The following is a 26,472-nucleotide window of genomic DNA, read 5'->3' as shown; positions in this document are numbered from 1 at the left end:
AATGTTTTTAGAGGGTTTTATAGAACTGTGTTTACAAATAACTCCAACAGAGTAAGTAACAGCATAGCTGAATATAAATATTGAGACAAATTAATAAGGGTTTAAATTGCCCTCAAATTCAGCATCAGAACCTTTATGTACTGTCTCCCTCTTATCATATCCCTTAAGTAATTTTGGTAAGTGTATGTTGTGCTTTTTGTTTCATACTTGGGTATTGATCAGAGGAGGAACAGTACAGAATAAAAATTGTATTAAGATTTGTTGCTGTAATATTTGGTAATGCTGTCAACTTCTAATTGTTAATTAAATGCTGTTTAGTAGTAACAGTAGTAGAATTTAGAAGGTACTATACCATTACCTCAGAAAGAAATTTTCTTTGTCAGCTGCTGACTGTAAAATTAGCAGCTAGATTGTTTAGAAGAATGTGCATCTTTTTTTTAGTTACCCTGAAAGATGTGCATATATACAATACATATTTTAGTATCATGATCTGAGAAGGCCTTGCTTGAATGTCCTCCTTTCCTCCCTACCTGTTTTTAAGTTCTTCCTGATTCTAATTACTTGTAATGCATAAGAATAGCAAAATAACTGGTGTTCTGGGAATTCTGAATGCTCCATTTTTCAAATGACTAAATACAGTAAACTTAACACTGTTTTGAAACAGGGCTGTACTACTTTTCAAAGTTACCCTGAGCTAGGAGTGAGGCATTGCTTGTCTACACTATGACATCAGAAATAAACAACATTTCAATGCAATTATGAGATTTATTTTTTTTTACATAATTCAATGCAAGAAGTTTTACTGCTTGTAGGAAAGTTTCTCTTTTATATATTTCTTCTTACCTTTACTTAATTAAAACTGATTTCTGACATACCAGTGCATTTATTAGAATGCTTGATCCCTTAGACATTCCTGAGCAGAAAATGAGCTTTCTCTGCTGAGAAGCCTGCCTGAGCTTGACTTTTGTGAACCTGGAGCATCACTTTCACCTGCAAAAAGTGCAATGCTCTTCTTTTACTTTCTATTACATCAATCATTAAGGAAGTACAGATACTTCAGGCTTACATGAATGCCAGGCAAAACTATGGAAGCCAAAGAATAGCATGTAATTTTTTGTGAGCTTTTATAATGAATAGTCTTCCTGTTGTCATCATTGTAAGGACTTTTTTTTAATTATTATTATGGTTAGATAGCTTTGTATTCATTAGTGTCACTATTTGATTAATTATTCTATATTCAAATTCTGTGTGAGGGCAAAGATAGTGTAAGAATTTTGAAGGAATTGGCAACTTCTTGTATTTCCTATGTGTTTACACAGGCAATTTTTTTTTGTTTGGTTTAGGTGAGATTTTGGGGGGCTGTGGACAGCACGGGGTGGGAGGGTTGGATTGTTTGTTTGTTTTGGTTGGTTGGGTTTTGCTGTTGGGGTTTGGGAGGGTGTTTTGGTTGCTTGTTTGGAGGGGATTGTGGGAGTATTTCTTGTTTGCTTTGTTGGATACTGCATGGTTTTGATTGGGATAATAAAGTAAAACTAGAATGTATAAGAACATGCCATGGTCTTAGAGCATCTTTGATTATTAAGCTCATCTATATCCTTAAAATTTCTGCTTCATGTTGATATTTTTAAGCTTATATAAATTTATTTCCTGTTTTAAACTGACCATTCAACTTTTGGTTCTATTCTCCCTCTGCAAGCCTCAGTTTATGAGTGGTTGCATGAGGGTAAAACCTCATCTTTATCTTTGTGCTGTATGGGCTCAGATCACTGAGGTGAGAGAGCACATGGCAGCATCCACTTCTAGTGGATTTGAGGCTTCACCCATTCCCTGCTCTGCAAAATCCTGTTCTTTCTAGGAGTTGGACTGAGATGGCCAGATTATTTCAATGGAGGGCACCAAACCCCTTGCTGTCACTTGGCTTCCCAGTGGCTGGGGATGGAATGAGGATGAAATCCATTCACTAACTTCAGTGTATGAAATAATCTACCTCACCTTCTCAGTTCTCAAGATAATTTGAGATTCTCTTTCAAAAACAGATGTCTAAGGTACAAAAGTGCAAAGGTTCTGCTCCATGTTAATACTTCAGGGCAAATGAAAGAGTCTTGTTGCACAAGGCTGATTGTTAACAGCACTTAATGATTTTCTCATATGCCAGTTCCTGTTATCCCAATAACACTGAGTCTTAGACTTCCAAAAGCTGCTGTTTGGGGATGATAACTATTTTATTTAAGTTTATTGACAGTTAGTTTGCAGAAAAATAGATTTTTCATCTCAGAGTATTAGGTTCACATTTGTGGACTATTTCAGTGATGATATCTTCCCCTTAAAGGGAGGGACACCCCCACACCACACCCTCACTCCCTTTGGGAAATGTGATATGTGATATGTGTTTTTGTGCATTTCTTGTTCCCCGCAAAGTAGGCTTGTTGCTGGATGTTTCACTTGTAGCTCTGGTGACAAATCTGGAGTTGTTCATGGCCTTGGATGAGGCATATTGGTGGTGAAATTATTCCCAGTGAAATAAAATAATAAAATTACATAAGACACGGTATTTACCAACGAATTTTGGAAGAAGACATTTCAGGAAAGAAAGGTTAGCTGAGCACCTGGTTCTGACACATCTGGTTCCTGTCCATGCTCCACCTGGCATGGTTGCTGTCTTCTGGAGCTTCTTTTGAGTCACACTAGGTAATTATGCTCTTTCCTTCTTCCTTACAAGAAATGGTTTAGTTCTGTGCGCTCCCTATCAGCAGGAAGCAAAGATTAGGAATCCTATCTCTTACAAGACTGCAGAGTAGTAGCACAGAAGATAAGCTGCTTATAGTCATTTTAGTGACTCAGAGGAAAAATATGTTTTGTTTCCTTCTCATACAATCCTCCCTTAAAATAAACCAAAAAATCCCTCAACCACTGTTTGCAGAGGAGAGAAGACACAGCATTAAAGTGAGAGTAAAAAGATTTCCTTTCTCATTGCTGGTAAAGATGAAGAGGTTGAACTGGTAAAACACTGGCTGTGCTGCTTATAGCAGTTCATATTAGTGCTTCCAACCAAAATTACAGGTGGCCTGTTTCCAGTGACACTTGGAAATTTAGTGCTGTGTTGATAGTCTCAAATGGAGATCCTCTGGCATTCCAAATGAAATATGTGCCACTGCAGTTCAGTTGTGGTTTAGCTGGTCATGGAGTTGGGATATAGTCATATTATTTTAACTCCTGGAGATCATTACTACTTTGGGAAATAAAATCCTCAAGCATCAGAACTGTCAAGATATATATATTTTTGAAGTTTTATATAAAGTAATACTAGGTTTTATTTCTTTTTGAATGTTTAGCCAGGTTTTCATTATTAAAACTAGATGAGAACAAGGGTTTGAGTATTTGAGTAATATTAGTATGAAGGCCAAACACAAACCTATAAATTTAAAATTTTTTTTAGTAGGAAAACTAGCTGTTTTGAAATAACTGCTTCCTTTATGCTAAACTGTTTATCCTAAAATATGGTCTTATGTATTCACCTCACATTGCAAAAACAGAGCCTTGTGGTTTATGTAAAGATTATTCTTCAAACTACTAGATACCAATTTTTGCCCAAAAAAGGCCAAACTTCCCAATGGATTTGCCCAAACAAGGCCTGGGTTATCATAGAAACCCACAGAATCTAACCCTCAATCAATCAATTATCAACTTTAAAAATTTATTTCCTTATAATTTTGGCAAAATACTAAGAGCAGGATGAATGCTCCTCATTCTTCTTTTTTTTTTGTGTCACTTCCAGATGTGCTGGGTAATGATGTGTTTGACCTTAGACAGGGGAGAAGTGTGTGAAACGCTGGAAATGGAGCAGTTTGACTGAATACATAGAAATTCTGCAGGCAGGGCTGGGTCAGCTCCATTTCCTCCGCTCTCTCCAGTGTGGCAGGGTGGGAATGAGAAACCCTTTTCCCCCAGGCTGTCCAGTACCAGGTCACCTCCAGGGAGTCACAACCATGCAGGCAGAGGGGCTTTGCTGCCATCAGGAGACGTCTGGGGAGGCAGCACAGCCACGCTGGCCAGGAGTCCTTCAATCCAACAAAAATGATTAAAGGGACCATTGAGTTGGTGTGGGCATTTGGGGGCAGTGCTGCACGTCATGAAAGTGGTTTGATCATTGTTTCAGTACAGAATAGATCCATAGATCATTAATTAAGTTTTATTTTAATTGATTTTGGAGACCTTCCCTGATCTGAGTGAATGCCTTTCCACAGTACAGGAGTTTTTAAAACTCTCAGCCAAAAGAGACATCATAGTGTGGTGAGGAATAAAAATGCTCATTTAATTACTGAAATGGGATAATTTCAGAGATTACTAATGATATATGTTATGTCGTGTGTGCTTGACTGCTAAGTGCAAATGGACCTTTTATTTACTCTCCAGTGGGCTATCATGAGGTTATTTGACTTGAATTAAATGTTGTTAAGTTCTGTGAAAATGGAATTCTAATTTTTCTCTGTGTCAAGCTTCATTAAGTGTATTTGCACTTAGAAATTGCAAGCAAGATGTTAACATTTCAAATGCGTAAAAATTGAATATTAAAAAGTAAAATTAAATAGCAGCAGTCATGGAGGTTTTTTCCTTCTCTAAGGGACATTTCCAGCACTGCTTATTTCTTGTTGATTTGATTCATGAATATTTTGCCTATCAAATAAATACATTAATGATTGCATTTGGTTGCAGCAATAATTGTGTGTTTCAAATAAAAACAAATTAGCATAATAAGTGGAAAAGCATCATGGCACATGAAGTGTGCTTGCAGTTCATTACATCTGAAAGATCGCAAAGACCTTTTTTTGGCATTTGTTGCTTTTCAGCCAGTTACCAGCAATTATGTTCTGTTTGAATAGAAATTAAGTAGCTGATTTACAGCATTACTGTTTTTATGCTGAGGCATGAGCTGCTGAGATTGAGGGTGTCTTCAATCACAGTGCGCTGTAATATTTTCTGAAAGGGTTAGGGTTATACCCTCCTACACAGCTCTCTTTCTTGAAGTTGCTGCTGGAGATTGTTTGGGCTTTCAGAGGAGAAGGTCATAGTAGGAGATGACTTAAATTTGGGTTGTTTAGGTTGCCATTCTTTGTGCCAGAGATGGCTGCAGCCTGTGGGTGCCAGCCTGTTCAGGTGTGCCAGAGAGCCCTCAAGGGCCGGGCTCTATCTCCAGTCAGCACTGCTCTAAAAGGGACCAGGAAAGCCCACAGCTGGAATGTTTTATACTACTCAGCCTCAGTTAATGCAATTTATTTTGGGGACAGAGGATTGGAAAGTTCTCTTAATTTCTGATAAGGGAAAACACTTCTTAAGGCAGTAGATTATCTGTAATAAGGGTTTCAGGAGTAGCAAAGCAATGCATGTTCAAATAAACAGATAAAAGTATGACTAACTGTATCAAGTGTTTGGTTTGAGAACTTCAGTTTTTATTTGTGTGTTATTCGTATATAATATATGGTACTGGAAAGTTATGCACACTCTCATTTTTCACTTTAATTGCCTGTTTGAAGGCAGCATGACAGATCCAAAGGTTGCTTTCAGCAACTGAGGAGCACTGTGGTCACTTACTACTGTGCAATAATTAACTTAATTGCAGATATTTGAACATTTTTTAAATATTCAGGATCCTTGACTGGACTCCATGCATTCTTTTCTATTGTCCATATCTGAAATAACCTTTTCTTTCATATGGTTATATCACAATTTTTTTTTTTCAATTAAAGATGTTTTTCAGGTTTGCAAGTCCTTCGGTTTGTTTACTTGGCTATTTGGTTTCAAAATTAAAAATAGGAAATGTCAAGTGATCACCTCATTTGTGTTGCTAAAATACTTTTAGTAACCGTGCATTAAATTAATGCATGTGAAGCTGTAATCAGAATCCTGTTTGTCTGGACAAGATACCGGATGGCCATTGTTTTTGAAGGTTCACAGTCTGAATCAAATAGTGGCAGCTTGCAAGGGTGAAACAGGTTTGCTCCAATGCAGTGTTATATAAAAGGTTCTATTCTGCTGTAGTATCAAAGCACAGGCTTGTTTCTGTGTAGGTTATCTGAAATACCATGTGTTATTTTATCACCCATCAAGACACCATTTTCTCATATGACAAAACCCTGAGTTCTTGTGTCTCACAGGGGTTGTGTAACAAAATGGAATTTCATTTGTGTTAGTCTGAGTTAGTGAATGGATGCTGTTGGTTGTGGTGTTCTCAGAGATTTTAGTGCTTTAGTTTGCAATGATTTTCTGCTTTTGAACTTCTCACCCCTTTTTTATACTTTCTCTTACAGTGATGTCCTCTGATTGCATCTCAGAGGTTCTGCATTCATTGGACTCAGTGAAGCTAAAATGCTGGGAGTGCTGTCCCTGGGATCATGGTGTCTTTCCAATGAAGAGGCAGTTTTACAAATTACCATTTTCCTTGGGAACTCCACAAGGGCTGCCTCACTTCCCTGGGAGGTGCACCAACATGAAGGGGCCAGTGTGTGCTAATCCAGGGTGTTAAGTCAGCAGCTGCTGCTCTGCCTTCCAGCTGCCTCTGTGTGCATTCCCAATTTATACTTGTTGGGTTTTTTTTACTGAGGCAGCCTCCATTTAAACAAACCTTCTGTTTGACATTTCCTTTTGCTAACCACTTGTCTACATGTGTAATATGTAATTTGCAGTTATTAAGATTAATGAGAACCTTTTTGTGCTTGAAGGCTTTAGGAGAAGTCCACAGCAGTTCAGCTTTTGGGCTGTGACTTCTGAGGCTTTACCTTGTCTTTGGAGTGCATTATTCTCCTGCTGTAGTGCAGCAATTGCAATTGCTCAGTTGCTGTGTGGGAAGTCCACAGGCCTGGGTTGAGCAGCAGCCCAACAGAGCTGTCCCCCAGCTGGCCAAAAATGCTGCAGTTTCGTGACCTTCTTGTATTACTTATGTAACCTGTGTCTGTAAGGGTCTCTTTTTTCATGGCTTCTTGCACTTAAGTACAATTTGATGGGGGAAATAAACTGTTTGCAGCAAACTGAGAAATTCTTGTAACTCTGGGATAGACCAAGCAGGCAGAATTTTGTCCTAAAACATATTCGGGAGCCTCTAGCCTTCACCAAAACTGTGAAACTTGACATAAGTACAGCGTTTTCTTGTTTGTACTTGCCTGAATGTAGCTTTCTTAGTCATCTGTTTAGAGAGCTAAGTCATCTAAAGAGCTTATTGTGGAAATGTGAAAGTTTGGTATCTGATCTCTGTCACACATTTTGATAAGTCCATCTCTGTGGCATTTAACTCCTTGATCTTGGAAAGAACCTAAACTTGTGCTTAAATGGTAAAGGTGTCCTTGAATTCCAGATTTGAAACTCTTGCAGAATCATATTTATCTTCCAGTCTTTGAAGTGAAGAGCATAATCTCCTTTTTGAAGATGAGGACTTTTTTTTTTCTGTAAAAGATATAATTAAGGGACTGTGTTAATTTGTCTGTGATATTTTCTCTTTTTACTTACAAGAAGACATGAACAACGCTGCATTTGGAATTGATACTGTGAAACTCATAATGGTTTCCTTGTAATGGAGGTTTTAGATGGGGAGCAATTTCCAGTAACATTGAATTTATCTATTTCTGGCTTTTTAAGCTACATCCACATAGGAACAATTGCAGACTTTTGAGGAAGCCAACAGAAATATTTGCCTTGGCATCATTAGTGAAGCGAGCCAGTTTCAAGGGAAGTTTTAGGTTTTAATTAACTAGCTGGGCTGACTTATATCAGCCAGTTTCAAGGCCAAGTGAAATACAAGACAGGCACTCTGTGAACCTGCTGGTGGGCGAGCAGAACGTGTGTATGGATGTTCTGGCAAAGTCAGGTTTGAGTCTGGGGAACCTCTGTGTTGGCAGTTTACCCCAGTGTGATCTTGCACAAATAGGTGAGATTATCATTAACATCTCCAAGTGACTTGGGACAGACTTGTAAGTCCTTGGTCCTTGCAAATATGTGCTTTTAAAATCCTTTGCAGGGCTGTTATTTTCATTGCATTAAAGGCATTTTGTTACTCTTTTAGAGATTAAACTGAAATAGAAATAAGGCCCTTGGGTTGGCAAAGGGAGTTTTGCCTTTTTGCTTTTGTTGTAACTATTTGGTATGAAATTGATATGACTTACAGAAGACATATTTTTCAAACCTAGGTCTTTTTGAGATGTCTCTAAATATCTCTTTTTAAGACATCTCTAAACCCTTCCCTCCAAAAAGTAATATCTGCAACATCAGTGAACTGTCTAGTACTTCTCACCAGAGGCTCACTGGAGCTCACTGAGAGACCTTGTTTGTTAGGCTGAAATTTGTTCCCTAATAATCACCCCCACACTCAATTAGCATAATAGCCCCTATGACAAAGATGGATAAAAGGATAGTTATCAACCATAAAGGACCTACTCAGGTTGTTGGTCTGTGAAATCTCTTGGAGGATTACAGGTACCAAAAAATTTTGACAATCCAGTCACTGCATTTGTAAGTGAGTAGGGATTCATGTCTCCTTCTTTAGGCACCTGGATTTTCTGTCAATCTTGACCTCAACTTCTGCTTTTGTTAAATGATGGCAAGGCAGTGTTGAAACAGGACTGGCCAGTTCATATTCAAGATGTTGAAGAGCAGTATAATTTTTACCACCTTTAGGTCATTATTTTTCTTCTGAGACTATCTTTACCACTTTGCTAGTGGTAGTGATCTTTCCTGGGCCCCATAAGAATAAAGCTCGTGGTTGTAGAATAATGCCACTGGAATTTGTTAGCATTTTGTAAGGTGAAAAGTGATCTTTCACAGTGATTTAAAACCAGAGCTCTTATGAAAGTGAAGTTGCTTCTGATAACTTTCTTGTATCTTGTAGGGTAAAAGCTTATTGCTGCATTATATACAAAGAAGAGGTGGCGTGTATTTTTGTGCAGAAATATTAACGCAGAACCAATATAATTGAAGACTCTGCTTATACAGGATTATATGTATGCCTTTGTTTATTATTTGCTCTCTTTAGAATACTTTGCCAGGTTAGGATTTTGCTGTGCTTTCAAGCTGCAAAGTATTTCTGTGTAGTGAGGTGATTTAGTAATTGTAGCATGCTTCAGTAGTCCGTGATTTATTTGGTTAGAGCATACTCCACAGAAAATGCCTGGCTTTGTGTGAACAGTTCAAAGATGGCTCAGTGCAATTTATGGTCTCTCAACCTTAATTATACACTCATACTACTTGTCTAGTTGTCCAATGTGAAGCAGGTTGTGGATGTGAGAAATTGGAGGGGTCTAATCCTGCAGATGACTGAGTAATTGTCTCTTACGGATGTTAGCATCCACACTTCAGTCTTTTAAATAGTGAGGTGCTGGGGTGCAGAGCAAAATTCTGGAGTAGTTAGTATAAAATAAAAAATTTATTTTAATAATATTTCATTTTAAAAAGGAAAAGGAGAAAAAAATCTGGCAAAAAATACTCACAGGATTATGGAAAGTAATTCTTCCCACTGTGGAATGAATTCAGTGGGATACAATGTTTATAAGAAGAGACAAGTAATGAAGACAACTAATGTGCCGCAGCTGGCAACTTGTTCTAGTGGATTTAAAGTGTTACAGCAAAACCAGTGAAGTAGTGAGTCTTGGATAGCCCTTGTTCATTCAAGAGCTGAGGGTAGCTAGTTAAAGTAATGTTAATCAAACAGCCCCCTCAAATTCTGGAGTAGTTTCTTTGTGTGTACTGGATATTTTTCTTACAAGAAAGGGAACTCAGATCAGCCCTAAGTTATATTGCTTAAATATTTTCAAGAAGAAATTTGTCATTTGTGAGTGTTAAGCCATTATAGGTGTCTGTTTGGAAGCTATTTTGGCTACTTTTGGCTGACTTTCACCAGTCTGTGTGCATTTGAAGAAACATTGACTAAACATGTAACATTATACAGGGCCATTTTTGTGAGATTGACAACAGATTTTTGTCTCCCCTACTCCTCATTCCCAAATCAGATCAAGTGAGAGCGTTGGCTGATGCATAACATCCTGATCAGTGGGGCAGCACATATTCAGAGACAGGCTTTGGGCAGCCTGTGTGGTATTAGAAAACATTGCTAGTGTCTGTATGAATGTGCTTAGGCATGAGAAAAGTGGAGTGCTGGAAGTCCAGGCTTGAAGGTTCAGCATCAGGAAATACTGCTGCTTAATCCCACTGTAGCTGTACTTGCTATTCCTTAAAAAAGAAAGAAAAAAAAGTACTAACTACTGGGGGGTTTTTATCAAGTTTGAGATGGTTGTGATCTTTTTGTAGTTGTTAACAATGTGTATTCACTCTGCTCAAAAAAAAAATGCTAACTAACATCGGGAATGCAAGCAGAGACTGCCTGAATTGGAAGTAAAATACAATACAGGGAGTGGAGGGGTCAGGCAGGAGCAGAAGGGAAGAGGGCAGTCCAGGGAATGAATTGCATCTATGTGCAGTCCTGTGGTACAAGAGTGAACAAGTGGTTATCGACATCTCCATGAAAGTTTTAACTTGTTCTTATGTTGGGACATTTTGAGAGGGGAACATAACAGAGAAAGCAGTTGAGAGCAATGGAGGGCAGGATGTTTGGGGAGAATTGGAGTTAGAAAGGGGCAGGAGAGAGGAAAGGCACTGTGTGAGGCTGGGCAGAGGAAGAGGGAGCAGAGGCAGAAAGGAATGGACTGGTGGCATTTTTAGACAGTGAGAACAAAAGCTGACAGTGGTGGGCCAGATGTGCTTGTGCCTGGATAGCACAGCCATGCAGGTTTTAGGTGGATGCAGAGGGGCTGCCAATGTGCCCCCTTGTGTCCCTCCACTGGGGATGGGCTATGCCAGGGCACCAGGGCTGCAGCACTTGTGGAACAGCTGTTTCTCCTCTCTTCTGCTCTTCTCTGAGGGCCTTGCTGTGGCTCCAGAACACATTTATGTGGGGTTTTTTTTGTGTTATAGCTAAGGAAGAGAAATAGTACCAGCAGTGTTATATGTAGTTCTTGCTGCAGTGCAGAAGTGAATGAAGTATCTTCATGACTGCCAATCCAGCACCTGGTTGCAAGAGAATAAAAATGTGTCAAGCATTTTAAGTGCTAAATTCATACAAGATTTTTTTTACCATGGCTTGGATTATTTTGTGGAATTGGTAAATGCAGCATAATTGACTTTAAAAACATGTGAAGTCTGATACATGGAGGGGGGAGGGACAGACAGATCAAACAGAATCTGCGTTGTGCTCCTCATGTGACAGGCAGCACCTACTGAGAGACAGGAGTCTGCTTTCTCCAGGTGCTAGCAGGCAAATTGCTCTCTGCTTTGATAACACACTCCCACAAAAGTTATGGGGCTTTTGGTTTTTGTCTTTGTATTTTCATCTTCAGCTGGTGTTATGGGAGCTGCTGGCAAGCTGCGGGAAGGGTGGTGGACTCTGCATTAGAGCCTTTCCTTGTCCTCTCCCACTGATAATGTGCAGCACTCTGATGTAAACCAGCCCCAATTTTGTCTCCTTCAGTCACAGAAACTGTTGTTTATAGGTGGAGGTTAATCCCATTTAAGAACTGGATTAGCAAAGACATAGTCATTTAACCACAGATGCCTGAACTTGGGTTGCAGCTGATGCCTTACATTTTAGCTTTCACATTTTTCAGATTCTGTACTGCCTTAGTGTGTGACTCTGAACTTCATATAAAGTGTTAGCAAGTTCTCTTCACAGATAAAACAATTGTTAGACAAAACAAACCATTTCCAGCCCGAGAGCCAAGGACACCATTGCAGCTTCAGGCCCAAAAAGTAAAACCTGCAGATTGAGGAGAGCAGTCTGGGAGGATGGGGCTTCATAACCTGAAGCTCTAATTGGATAATTAACCCCAGTATGTAAATGGACCAAAACTTATAGAAGTGTGAAAACTCCTGACTGGTCGATCATCTTGGGTAGAGCCACGGCCGGGCTCTTGGCCTGCCCAAGGTGTATCCTTTAAAGGCCTTTCAATAAATACCTACTTTATTCCTTTAGTTCTGTCCAGCCTCTGTTCCAGGTAGCCTCTCTAGGCATCACAGCAGTTCTCAGCTAGTCCTGGCTGGGATTAATGCCCTGCAGACGTTCTGCATTGAGACAGTTCCATGGCAGGCCATGCACCACCGAGGTGTAAATCTAAGAGAGCTTGCCATGGCAGTAGTTGTATGCTTGGCCTTCTAAATGATGGTGGGTTTTATAGAAACAAAGGGAAGTAAAAGATCTGTGTATGCTGTGTGAACCTCACTTCCTCAGAAAAATGAATTAGATGCCATGGGAGATCACTGATGCTTGGCTGTCTTTGGTGAGCTTCATATGGAGTGTGATGTGCTGGCAAACACTGCAGAATTTCCCCAGGCACCAGCAAGATCTTTTCCTCTTAAGAACAACGGGCTTGGGTTTGCTGATATTGGACTGGCACTTGTACTTTAATCCCTCTTCACTGAACTTTCATAGAGTTATTTATATCTTCAGGGATATATTGATAAGGGCATGTTAGCAAATCCTGCAGCCTAAGCTGAGCAGGAGCAAGTGTAAGGAGAGGGATTAGGATCCGTCTGAGCTTTGAGAGGCAGACAAGGGATTCCCTTCTCCTTTAATAAGGACATTATCTGCTTCAGCAGTGGTGTGGGTGTGACAAATGCACAAACCCGCAAGCACCGTCCGCATTCAGTTCAGTTAAAAATCTTCCTTAAGGCACAGCAGCAGAGACAGATTTCAAAATAATTCTATCATGTTTTAAACCCCACAAAAACCACCAAAAGCGACTGAGCAAGTCAAACTAATGTGCTTATCAAGATAATGAGTTTTTAAACATTAACAATGCTAAAAATCTCTAGGAGGAAGCAAGAACAATCCAAAATACGGGAGTTGCTTGGAGTGCCGTGTGCTCTTCCCCCCTCACCAAACACAAAGTAGATTGTTCTGAGAAATAAAAGATGGAGAGCAGCAGTGCTGTGGGGAGCCATTTGGTAAAGGCAGTTTTTATTCTTGGTAGTTAAAACACAGAAGTTACACACAGAATTGCTTTTCAAGTAATGCATAAAATGTTGTTAATGACTATAGCAATCTGCACAGGCAGGATGCACACTTTCCATTGGGAACTTTTGAAGACTATTTATGCTCAGCTCCTAAAGGTGCCTAACTTTGCAGGGCAAAGTTGTATTTGAAACTTCAAGTTATATTGGAACTTTAATATAACCCTGAGTTTTGGTATAAGAATGCTGTCTAAAGTATGAACATATTCCCTTGGCTTTGGTTTCAAAAATTCAGACCAAAACTCCTTTGTTAGATAAAAGCACAACTTAACTGCAAAGGACAATTGAAACAGTGATTGAAAACATATTTTTACATTTGAATGAGAAAGTTAGCACTTGAGGGAATTTGGGTATGTTTGCTTCGGGGCTTTTGGTGGGCAGTGCTCTGCTTGGCAAGCATTTTGCTTCAAGAGCGTTTTTGTATGACTTTTCTGATTCAGAGCTTCAGAAAATAAGCTGTAGAGAAGGGAGAGAACAAAACTCAGAGATGCAGAAGAAAAGTCTCAAGACCCAGCAGAAGAGATCTAATCACTCTTGGAACATGTTAAAATGTTAAAATAGCTACATTAAAAAAGAAGCAAGCTTGAGCCATTTAATGCTATAAATCATGGAAAGCAGTAAAGCAGTGAAAACTAGTATTTATGAGGGGGATTGTGAAAGCTTGTGTGACAGTTGGAAATTACATCACTGTTGATGTTTCAAATTCTTGGGTAAAGAAATGCAATACTGTGTTTATGAATGAATGAGCAAGTGATGGAGCTGTGCAAAGTGTACTCTATGGATAAACTGGGTTGAGCTATTTTGTTCCTCTTGTGTCCACTTAGGTTACTTTGCACCATTCAATCCCCTAATTTCAGTGTAAATGCACAAATCTCAATTCTGTGTATGTATTTCTTTATTCCAGATACAGACCCACGTGTATTAGAAAAACAAGAACTTCAGCAGCCAACCTATGTTGCTCTAAGTTACATTAACAGGTAAGTGTGGTTATTTTTCAGGTATAACTGATCTTGGTTTGGTATGTACAATATGTATTCTATCAAAATTGGCATGTTTATGGATGCACTCTTTTGCATCATGGGATATGACGCTATCAAAACATCTGTTTCGGAAAAACAGTTGAATTAAAATTTAACTGAATTTTTAATGACTTTTGCATAGGGCACATGCAGCCCTTCAGCTGTACTGCTCAAATACTTAGGAATGAGGTTTTAGCTTTTGATGTTTTGGCTAAATCTCATGCCAAACAAGGTAATTTTTCTTGGCTTAGTTTTCTATTTTGTTGTACTTCACACAAGTGAGTAGAGAAAGATTTCACTTACGATGGAAAAAAGCTCTATCTGATAATAGTTCAGCATATAAATTGAATTTTACAGAACTTCAGAAGTTTTTCAACCACAATATATATCTTTAAAAACTTGAAAGCAATTAAGAAATTAAATCATTTTTAAGTACTTTTCTAAGTAACAGAGCCCCAGCTTTTCAATTATTGACTGATGGTGGTACTGAAACCTCCAGGGTACTCCAGCATGGATTATTACTTTTTATGCGTAGAAAACCAGTTTGCATTTTTATTTTTGCTGTCTAGAGGATGAGATACAAGCTCATAACCCTATAAGCTTGGAAGATTAACCCAAGATTCAGTTTGGCATAGACTGAGTTGATTCAAACTCTCATGAGTTGCACAAAATTTTTCTTTACAATTCTACTTTATTTTAAAAATGGGGAAAAGTGAAACAAAAGCAAAAGCCAACAAACTTTTTAAAACAGAGAATCCACTTTCTATAATGTTTGCTGCAGCAAAAAATGCCAGTGGGTGTGTGGGGGAAGAATACTTGGAGGTATGGAAGTAAGAAGTGGTGTTCATTTGGTGAAATGACTACATTTTCTCCACTGCATGAAACTATGATTAAGAATAGCCAGTATTGACATGATTTCCTACTTGGCAAGTAACTCTTGTTCTTCCTAGAGACAGTCCGACTCCTAAAGCATATTTTGAAATTAGCCATGACCCTTTTTAACACTTAGTTCTGCTGATCTCATTTAATGTATAAAACTTTTTTTTTCCAATATGTAGGCTTGGTATGCTGTTGTGCATGTTGGTATGTTTCCCTCTTTCCATCATACACTTGGGTGTTTTCTCTTTTTGCTTCTGTGGTTATGTTACTTAATGTGAGAGAGGAGAAAGGTTTTGGGTTTTTGGGTTTTTTTTAATTAGGGAAAAACTGGTTTTAAGAGCACATACTTGACCATGGGACTTGTTTTAAGACAGTAGGACTTGATCATCCAGTTTGGAATCAGACTAGTTTTAAAGTAGTCTGAAAGTGATAACTCATCTAGATTTCATTCTTTTGGTACCCTTTAAACAGAGTTCTGTGTAACTGAGACAGTTTTAGTTGCCACATATTTTGTCCAAACTTTCTTACCCTGTCATTCCTGAAAAGTAGTTCTGGAGAACCGAACAGTGTTGTTTGTATAGTAAAACTGAATCTGAATTGACTTGTGCTTGAACCAGCTGCTATTTAGTTGCTCTCTAAGTTGTATTTTAATTTTTTCCAAAGTGCTAGTATCTTTCATTGAACCACCTGTTCTATGCAGCTCAAGCTCTTGGGGGAGCAGCAATATCCATTACAGTATGAGACATGCCTTTCTATTTCCCACTACATATGCCAGAGCTGAGTTCTGCTTTGTTGTCCCAGGCTATGAACTCAGATTTTGTAGCCTAATACATGTCATAAACATGTTGCGTACTGTTAGATATCAAACACCAGATACTGCTGCACTTTTTTTAAACCCATGCTTTTATGGCTTCCAAGTGGAACTGAACTTAGCTCAGTTCCTGCTGTGAGTTACAGACCTTAAAACAATCTTCCTCTGCAAGTTTGTGTATTCAATATGCTCTGTGTGGGCCATACGGTCTCGTGGAGCCTGGGAAAATAGGGGCAGCTGATTCTCAGGGACTGCCAAAATTGTATGATAAGATGTGCACTGAATATATGTTGTGGTAGAAAGATTAAATGGGTGTGCTTTATGCTCTGCCCATTGCCCTGTTGTATGGTGGCTATTATGAGCTAAAACAAAACATAAATCTGGGTTGTCTGGCTTGATAGCTGGGAGGATAAAGTATCAGTAAAACAGATAGTAGAGAGAGAAGGGTATTGGAGTCTCTGTTTACAACTTGAAACATACTCTTGTTTCCATTTCCCTTCTATCCCTGGTTATTTTCTCAGGCATATTATTTTGGCAATACTGTTTGAGCTCTGAAGTTCTGAAACAGCCCTCAGATTGTGGATGTCTAAATCTGTAAGGCTCCAACTCTTTCTCGACTGGAGATTTACTGCCATTACAGCTTTCAGTAACTGCACACAGATGCTGCTTCCATAGTGTGTGATCCTCATGTAGACAGATAACATTCCTTTTAAAATGGGTGGACAAAATATAAATTATGGGTCATAATGGTTTGTTACTGCTACATCAAACACTTCCATCAGACACTGACTGAATTGCCACAAATCCCTTTCTCAGACAAAGTTTAGTGTAGCCTTAGTGCAGTCCCCAGTATTGATGGCTATTCCCTGCTTTCTTCTGCTTTGGTTTCTTAGAAGTCAGAATTGGAATCAGTAAAAGACACACTACAGCCAAAGCAGATGCAGTTAATCTGTTTCCGTCCTATAAATACAGGAGAGCTTTTTCTGCAAGGAGTTCAGTGGTGCTACTACAAGAATGGAGTTCTGGCTGTGATCTGTCAGGAATAGTTGCAAATGAGCATTTGGGCTAACATCCTCCAGTACTTTCTGGAGGCATCTCCGTTGTAGATGGGACAAGACGCCTTTATATTTTGTATTGCATTGAAATGCAGTAGTTAGCCGCAGTGATTAATATTGCTTACACTGCTACTTAAATGCAGGATTTATAGCTTTAAGATAATAAACATGACTATGAATTTTGCTTGCAGTTTATTGGAATCTGCATAGCATTGTTTGTGCCTCTGGGTGTGCTGGTCTGAGTCCTTAGAGGTGATGGCTCTCGAGGTTGCTCTGTTACCTGGCATTGCAGCGTGCAGCCAAGGCTTTTAGCCTGGTGCAGTCTCATGGACAGAGACTTCTCAGTATTCTCATATTTGAAAGTTTCTATCGTGTGGATACTGCCGGTGCCTGTTAATGAGGAAAGCAGCTGTTGTGGGAATGTTTGGGCTTTTTAGAAAACAGCAGAACAAGCATACCACTATTACTGGCACAAGTGAGAAGACAACAGAGGCATGCAAATAATTCCTTTGTCTGAAAAGGTAGTATTAAAAAAATGTTTGTAATAAAAAAGCTCTTATTCCCAACTTTAGTGGATGAAAAATTCTTTACAATTAACTTTTAATGGAGGTATTTCAACTTTTAGATTGGAAGTATCAGAAATAGGAAGAAAGCATAAATTATTGGAGTAAATTCCTTTCACCTTGATTATGAAGGCTGGGAGGTGCCATAGTAACATATATTATTGGAAACATATACCATAAAAAGAACAATTAATTCTGTATTTATTACAATTTCCATGAAATACATTTTTCTTAAATACAGTGATTGCTTTGTTTTTAAAAGTTTCATCCAGATGGGGAAAAAAGAAAACTAGTATGCACCTACAACTGAAACTAAGCAGTCAGAATTATATACTGTTTCTACTTCAAATTGCATAATGACTATATTAGGGAATTGTTGAAAATAAAGACTTGTAATCTTAAAGTCTTTTAAAATTTAGCAAAATGCTTTAATTATGTTAACCCCAGGTTCTTTTTAATAGTGTTTTTCTGTTCATAATTGAGGTCATAGAAAAGGGCTATATAGTAAAATACGTTTTAGTCATCAATCCTGCAAGCAGTTAGAGCACACTGGTGAGAACATTTTCAGTGTTGCCTCTGGGCAGTCTGTTGAATGAGACTGTTGAATGTCTATAAATTTCATTCTCATGCACAGCTGGTACCACAAATGGAACCTGTGATCGAAATTGGATGGCATTCTTAGACGAAGAACCCAAGATTATCCTTGCACATCTCTGAACCAATCTCTGAACATTTTCGCTTCTCCTTCCAGATTTCATTTTTAACTAGCAAGATTTTGTCTCACTGTTACCATTGTAAAGTCTTATAGGCTTCAGGCATCTCATGTCCCCCCCCCCTTCCCTTTTATTTCACCTGTCATTGACTTTTCAAGACAAAGTTTTCTTACTTTGCCTCCTTTTTTTAATATCATTAGAAGTAAAATAAATCATTTCTGTGAGGATATACATTTGTGAAAGAAATTAATTGCTTGTAAAGTTCTGGCCACTGCAAACTCTCCCTGTGTCTTGTCCAGCTTGCTATTACCTTTTTTTTTTCCAGGAGTAAAACAAACAGCCAATACCATAGTACTTAATGATTATTTGAAAGCTATTTCGAAAAGTGACAAAATTTTAGGTGATGTTATGTTTAGTATGCACTAAGTTACTAATGCAGTAACAAGAAAGATGATTTTGGATTTGAGGCAATGTACTTTGACTACATCTGTGGGGTTTTGTTGCCTGGAATCAGAAGAAAAACTTTTGCAAATAATGTTGAAGTGGTGATATAAATAGCTGTTCTTTAGTGAAAGCTTTCAGGTGCAAAAAGTACAGGAATGTGCACACATGGCAGAGGATTTCTATAATTTTTATAAGGTTAATTAATTAATATATCTAGCAGGTACAACCAATAAGGGACCATTTGCCCCAGCAGCCTGCCCTTGGGTCTGCCCCTTGGAGTTGCTCCAGGGGGTTCCTCGCGCTTTATCTTGTTATGTCCCTCAGATGCTGGTGTAAAACAAAATGTCCATGTTAGAAATTCTCTTCTTGGGAATAAGACTAAACAGAATTTCAAGAATGTGTTAGAATGGGTTAGCTATTGTTCTAAAGTGTGAGAAAGGCTGAGAAAGTGTTAAAAACTATACAACCATATATTAAAAATCTATAAAGCTACAAATACATGAAAAAGCTAAAAATCATCAGGCATCAGTTTCTTAGCAGAGCATCCAAACCATGTGATACTGCAACACATTGCACTTTTCCTGGGGTAAACTATGAGCAGTAGTTGCACAAGAAGGTGATGAAAGACTGGAACCTCTTGGAGGTCATAACCCATGGCTGGATGTGCCATCAGAGTGCTCTATCAAACATTTTCTCAGCAGCAGTGAAATTCTTGTTGCTTCCTTTTTTTCTAAGAGCACAAGTATTGAGTTGTTTGAGTAATTTGTGAGAGACAATTCAGTTTTCTCCCCTTTGATTCCCTAAGAGTGTTTTAATCCTGAGACTATTGATTAGTTTGGGGTAGGATGTAGCTTCTCTTCCTGGCATTTCTTCTCCTTGCCTTCTGATGCCTGTGTACCATCACTGTAATTGCTGCTCGGGCACAGTTTGCAATGAAAGTCAAGAGCATGGAGAGAAATATGTTTGTTTCTCCTTTCTTGCCATCATAGAAAATACTTTTGCAGAAGGCGTATGGAAAGTGAAGCAGTTCTGGAACAGTGAGCATCTTTCTCTAAAAAACCTATTCCCTGCAATAGTTATTGCAATAAGCAATAGATCAAGCTTCAAGTCTTTCTAATTAATTCAGGCATGGTATTTCCACTTTGATGTTGTATCATTGATGGTACATAACAGATTGAGACATGCTACCAACAAATATATAAAACTCCTTAAAATTGCCTTTTTGATCTCAGAATAGTTAATTTGATTTTTTTAATGAGTAAAAAGCAATTTAAAAAAAAGGTATAACTTAGACCCATCCTCACTTTTTTTGGTATAGCATACACTGTCTTAACTCTCATGCCATGATATAGAAACAGAAGGGTAGAGACAAGGGAGACTTTTCCATTTCAGGAATCTATTGTAGATGAGTTTCTGCATGGGAACATATGAGCCTGTGAATCTGTTGAAGTGTTGCTATATCACCTGTTGAGACTTGCTACATTTTATAGTGCCTAGTACCACAGATCTTCCTCTTTGTCTTAAAATTTAACTTTTCCTTCCCGTAACATGATGCTGTCTCATTTGAATGGAATATCCCAACTTTGTAAAAATGCAGTGATTGCCTTGGATTGTTGCTTCTCATCACATGGAAGGTGCATGCCAATGCTTCCAGTAGCTGCTGGATTGGATGCATGTGACAGGATACAGAAAGAAAAGGATCAAAGTAACATGTCAATTGCCAGATAATATTTTTCTGTGTAAGCCTATTTTTAAGTTAACAGTGACCAAGTAGATCATATGGTTTTATTCATGTAGCCATATCTTTATGCTCTGCTATTTGACTTGTTCTGGAGATGGAACAAGACAAACTTCAGATGATAATTCAAACAAGATGTGCAGAAATGAATGATAGTTAGGGTAAGGGGAATGCCTTTTGGTTTGGAAGGATTTATGCAGATGGCTTTGTTTTCTCTTTCTCTCTTTACCAATTTCAAGCTAAGCAAAGCTGAAGATTTATATGACGTACAGCTCTTCTATCTCATGTCAGCAGTAAAGATCAAAAAGCAGATTGGCACTTTGAGGAAAAGCCTTAATGCCATGCCTTGAAATAAAAATTGCATGGTCAATTTAAACGTAGGACACTGAAAGAATGTGTCTTAGTTGTGGGGTTGATTTTTTTTTAATTTATAGAGAATTAGCTTTCTTATGGTAATTTTTCTGTGCAAGACTTAGGATTTTTTCCTTTCCTTTTCTTTCCCAACCCATGAATCTCAAGTGAAAGAAGCACTGCCAAGTCAGCATCATTTCTTGCAAATGAATATGCGCACACCTCTGTGTAATTCAGTTACCAAGCACTAGAGCTGTCAGTATAAGTCCTCAAGATTTTCAGGATTCTTGTCTCTGTTGGTATTTCTTCGTCCTTTGTCAACGTGGCATGCCAAAATTGATGAAAAAACCATCTTGTCTTCCTGGCACTGTTTTTTGTCTTGGCCAGTTTTGTTTCTATTCCCAGCTTTCTGCATAGGTCTCTTGCACAAGTCACTGCATTTAGTGAAGGGGAAGGAGAAATACTTTGTCTCTTGCTTTAAAAAGGAGGGCATTTCATTTCTGGGATGTTTAAATTTGATCCTAAGCAGTAGTAATGTTCTCAGAACAACTGTGTTGGCTGCACAAAAAACCATATTGAGATATTTTGCTGTCAGCTCTGTGGGCTAATAAGGCTCTCAGTGTCTATTTCTCTGTGTTGTACCACAATAAGGTCCTAATTCCTACTAGACTCTGGTAATAACATGTTCATTCTTTATATTGCAGTTACCTAACATGTTTGCAGAGCTATTTGGAAAGAACATAAATGTGCCCAGTTTCAGATCCTCTGCAGAAATAAGCACTTGGAGAAGCTATTATGCTTTGATTTACAAGTGAAGGATGAGCAAAAATATTACAATAGTGATTAGTTTTCTTTTCAAGTACAATCTGAGTTAAAATGGCTGAAAGGAGTGGCTGTTCTTCCTGTCTCTACCATTTAGAGAAATGGCTGACATATACAGCTAGTTACCTCCTATCCTGGTACGTTTATTTTCTTTAAATTACCAGCAACAAAACATTACATGCAGAGGAGAAAATTACAGAATGAATAGATGACTCTAGGAAAGGTTCATGCTGTCCAGAGTTTTGCTAAAAGCTTGTCATGACAATCTTAGCTACATGTGATGATTTGCAGATTGGTAAACTTGCTGTCCCTGGAATCCCAAGGCAGCCCAGACCAGCTGCTGCTTATTTTCATTGACTGTGGCCTGATTTTTTATGAACCTAAAATTTACTTATCACTGACCTTGTGTACAAAAGCAGTTGTGCTTCTTTGTCTAATTTCACTGATTTTTGAAAAGTAACAATATTTCGTTGTAAAACTGCCTACTTTGATTTGTTGCAAAAAAGCACACTCAGGATTAATCTACAGAAAGATTTAATTTTCAAATAAATTTGACCATTCAAAATGCAAATTATTGAATTACTTTTTTTTCCTGTGTTGGTTTTTAGTTATGTGAGCACATTGTGTATTCTTAGATTCATTCCAGTAGTGAATATCCCACTAATTTATTAAAATGCCACAAACCATATCCATAATTCCTAAGGTGTCTAAAGATGCTTGATGTTTTCCTCTCTTCTCCTTCATTCTCATTTTTGCATGTAACACGTCCAGGTAAGGGTTCTTGAATGTCATTTGCAAAGTCTTGCCTAGTGCTCAGTGAGGGATGGGGCCTAGAAACATAAAGGCCACGTAGCAAGCAGAGTTGCACCACAAAGTTTATATATTGTCATGGACAATAAAAGTAGGGCCACAATTTGGAGATTGCATGCCAAGGCTGTCCAAGTCATGCTTTAGGACAGCCTGTAGCCTAGACTAGAGATTAAGTGCAGATGAGAGAATATTCTTAGTGCCTAGAGAACTTGGCTCGTGAGGAAAGAACATTGATGTCATCTTCCGCTACGTGAAACCTACTCCAAAGTGTTACTCTCAGCCTTAATTTTCATTAAATACGTTTGCGATTGGCTTGACCTCTCAATTTGATTCTGAGCCAGGGAGAAAATTTTATATCCTGCAAAGATGCATTCCTTTTCCCACCACTTCCTCTGCAATGCTCCAGTGTCCCGAGAAATGGAGACCAGGTGGAGAGCTCGACAGAGCTGGTTTCCTCTCTTATTGAGGCCAAGGGTGCATTTAGCAGGTCAGCAAGGGAATTTTGGAGTCCACCAGTAAAATGCTTTTGAAAGAGGGTTCTCCTAGGTCTCTGCCTGGAATAGCACAGGTTATATCAGTCTTTAAGCACAGTCTTCAGTAGAGAGCTGAAATGAACCTGTGTTGTGTGCTGGAATCCTGACTAGGTTTTGTGCTGGAACAAATGAAGGTCAAAACTGAAGGCATCTGAAAGCAACTGGTGGATACAAAACATAAGCATGAAAGAGAGCAGTGAGGATATATGTTCTGATAAGGAATTAGTGAAGCTGGACTGCCCTGATTGTGAGCAGGTATTATATAGTAAAGGAACTTCCAATATGATGAAAACGGGGCAAAGAAGAAAAGGTTCCTTGGCTTTTGGTTTTCCTTTTCCTTTGGGACTGCTCTCCTAAACTTGTGAAGTGCTGAGAGGAAGGAGCCCTGCCACATCATCTGTGATTTTTGTTTAATCTACCTAATTTTGCCAAGATACCATACTATCATGTAATCAGAAAATAATTTTTAACAGTGTAGAGACACCATAGGAATTCCTGAATTTCTGATTTGAATGTAAAAACAGAGAAGGGATTGCTTTGATCATTCCCTTGGACTTTTCTGAAACATCTTGTCCAGAACTCAAACAGTGAACACAATTTACACAGCTGTAGAAGCGAGAACTTGCATGGCAAAGTAGAAGTAAAACCCCTGAAAGTGGTGCAAATACATGGGTTTTTTCTGATGTACATCTGTTGAATGTGTTTGTGAATAGAGTTGCCTGTCTTTGACCTCTGAAAGTCTGAAGTCTAATTCAATGCACTTAAACAATAGTTGTGTATGTTACATATTGCACATTGTTGAAGTAACTTATGTTGGATTATGGTCACCTGAAACACCCCAAAAGTCTTGCTTGGCTCAGCAAACAAATGCTATTAAAGGGAGGCCTTAATTTGGCTCAGTTATAGTACAATTAGTCAGGCTGATTTAGTACTTTCTGAGTCTTGGTTTCCCCGAAGCAGTACAATCTTGCAGACTCTAGATTTCTTGTTCCAATTTTTCAGAGAACTGAGAAAGGTTTTCTTTCATTGTCAGTGTTGGGGTTTGTTTGTGGAGTTTTGTTGGTTTTTTTTTTTTTTTTTTTAAATCAGGCACAAGTATTTCCCCAAGTGGTATATGAGGATACAGGCAGAGATGGAAATGATTACAGCAGTAATTCCATCTACAGGTGTAGATGGGCTGTAGGGGCAGACACTGCTGATTTGTCCGTGATTTATAGAGGAATTCTGTGGGTTGGCCTTGCATGAGTGTTTAATATCTAGTAATTTCTAATTAGAGTAGCTTTTGTAATGTATGAGCAAGACACTGTAACAGAGAGGGGTGTAGCTGTGGGTTGTGGACTCTGGATGGGTGTGCAAAAAAGGTGGCTTGTTCCAAAGTTGCAGATAAGTAATATTTAATATCTGCCTCCATCAGTACTGGGGATTGACCATGTGCCTTGAACAAACCTTTCCCAAGAACTTTTGAGCTGGGAATAGGCTGGGTTTATTACTTGCTTTTATAGTGTGGATAGCAGGACTATTCCTCTTAACATCCAGTTACCTATAGCTTCTGTGGTGGTGGCAACAGTTTGTGGTAGTAAGTTCCATTGTTGCTACACACGATGTAAAGTAAGTTCAACAAAACTGGAGTATTTGTTGAAAGCAGTCTCCTTCCCTGCAGTAGCTTCCAATGTGAAATATGCTTCATAAAGTGTTAAAAAACCTAGCCCAAAACATCCCTGTTCAAGGTGGGTCAAAGCATTTATGTGTGACTTCCCTCTCTACTTTTTCTTATTTCATTTGCTCACCTGCCATTTTTAGAAGGTCAGTACTTAGGAAAAGTTGTGAAGCAATTTAAACCAGGTTAGTCAGGCAATGCTGTTTGCAAGAGGTGGCTGAACAGTTCCTGTCCTCCACATAGAGGATTACCACGGCTGATGCTGACTTTTTAACCACAGAGCATGGGTATAAAGCCTGGTTTGAATATTTCCAGCACAAAAACTTTGAGCTTATGCTTTTAATGTGATCTTTGGGATCTGACCAACTACAGAAATACTATCTGTTACCAATAGATAGTAACAGATATCTATTACATCTGTTATTTCTACAGGTATAGGAATGCCCTGAATTTGCACCCAGCACTATGGAGCAACTCTTTAATAAAAAGAAAACCAAGTGTGTTACCATTTAAAATAATTAGGAAAATACCACTTGCTAAATGTAATTCTCATAATCTGCTAAATATAGTGAAAAATGACATTTCGCGAGGGCTTTCAAGAACGCACAGGGGAGTACTTAAATTTCCTGTTCCAAATAATTTTCCTGTGTAAAGTATATTGCCTTTTTTATTTTATTTTTTTCTACTGATTTCTCTTGCACAGTACTTATTCATAATGCTTTTGGAGGTTTTCCTTTGTTGTTGCTGTTGTTTTTTGCCATTTAATGAAGAAAGCTGGAAGAAGGTTTGTAGAAACCTGTAGTGCAGTTATATAAAATGAACATACTCTTCTTCTTGCTAGTAAAAGAAACATACAAACAATAAGTAAAGAAGTTCTAATATCTCTTTCACACTCCATAAAGTGCAATCTCATTTGTTCTTATTGGCACCTAAGGTCCTGTGCACATAATTGTTCATTTGCATCATGTGTTTTAATGCTGCTGGTAGTTTGGATTTCACCCATCTGGCTCAGTTGGAAGAGTGTAACTGAGCCCAGCTAGGCTGGGGATTGCTCTGCTGGTAAACCAACCTGCATCCCTTTCACTTCGTAGGGATTTTGCTTTAGACTTAGGTGCAGTCCAGTAAGAGCCCTTAAATACTACATTGATTCGAAATCTGTAATAGGAAACTGCCTGTCACAGTTTCTAATTGAACATTTCTGAAATCCCATGTGTATAAATGAGGAGTGACTTAGTTGCTTGTGACGGATCAGAGTTGATTATCTTCCTACCTGATTTTAAATTATGAATTTTTTTTTCTTTAACAGTGTTTTTGTGCAGGAATTAAATTATTTCCAAAACTTAATTTGGATTTTGCTTTAATTTCAGACTAAGAAATTTTAGAAATTCTGCTTACACAAAATGCAGTATAAAAAATACAGTCTACATGCCCTCCTAAAGGTATTTAAGTCTAGGCTTTTTTTTTTTTTTTATTTTAATTATTGATTTAATATGATTGAGAAGTGAGGAAGCATTGCCAGTAGTATAAGCTTTATAGGAAAATATGTGGTATCTTCAATGAGCTAGGCAATTACATGTATTTTGGCTTTGTATTCATGTGATCCATAAAAGATGTTCAGTTTCCTCATTATTATTTTTTCTTTCCCATTGCTGCCTCAGCGATGGTAAATGCAGTCAGAAAATACTGCTTCAGTAAAGTTTGGACTTCATTATTTCACATCCTGAATGTCTATAAAGCTTGCTGGAGGTTTTTTGCACAGGTTGTGATGAAAAGGCTCAGTTTCTTGGTATATTATTGTGATGGGGAAAGAAAAGAACTATGGCACAGAGGTATTCCATCCACATTTCTTGAAAATAGTTTCTTGGCAGAAATTGTACTCAAGTAGAAGTCCATTACCATGAACAATTTTTGATTTGCAAGAGCAGTAATTGTATACATACTGCTTGTCAATGCGTGTTCTTACATATGGTATAAAACGAAAACATTGCTATCTGATGAGTTCTTCATTTTTGCTGATGTCCTTATTTCATTTGAGG

General features: G+C 38.2%; 1 protein-coding gene across 2 annotated transcripts in view; it reads left to right on the top strand.

Moving 5' to 3' along the window:
* The window catches only part of JAZF1 (JAZF zinc finger 1), a 189,545-nt gene that overhangs the window by 89,416 nt on the left and 73,657 nt on the right, over window positions 1-26,472 (top strand). For both annotated transcript variants that reach the window (XM_005480901.2, XM_074537839.1), the window contains exon 2: window positions 13,946-14,018. In XM_005480901.2, the coding sequence (XP_005480958.1) occupies window positions 13,946-14,018 (73 nt within the window). The remainder of the gene's footprint in view (window positions 1-13,945; window positions 14,019-26,472) is intronic.

This window comes from Zonotrichia albicollis, chromosome 1, assembly GCF_047830755.1.
Source record: "Zonotrichia albicollis isolate bZonAlb1 chromosome 1, bZonAlb1.hap1, whole genome shotgun sequence".
Lineage (NCBI taxonomy): Eukaryota > Metazoa > Chordata > Aves > Passeriformes > Passerellidae > Zonotrichia > Zonotrichia albicollis.
This window is presented reverse-complemented; position numbering and strand designations above follow the sequence as displayed.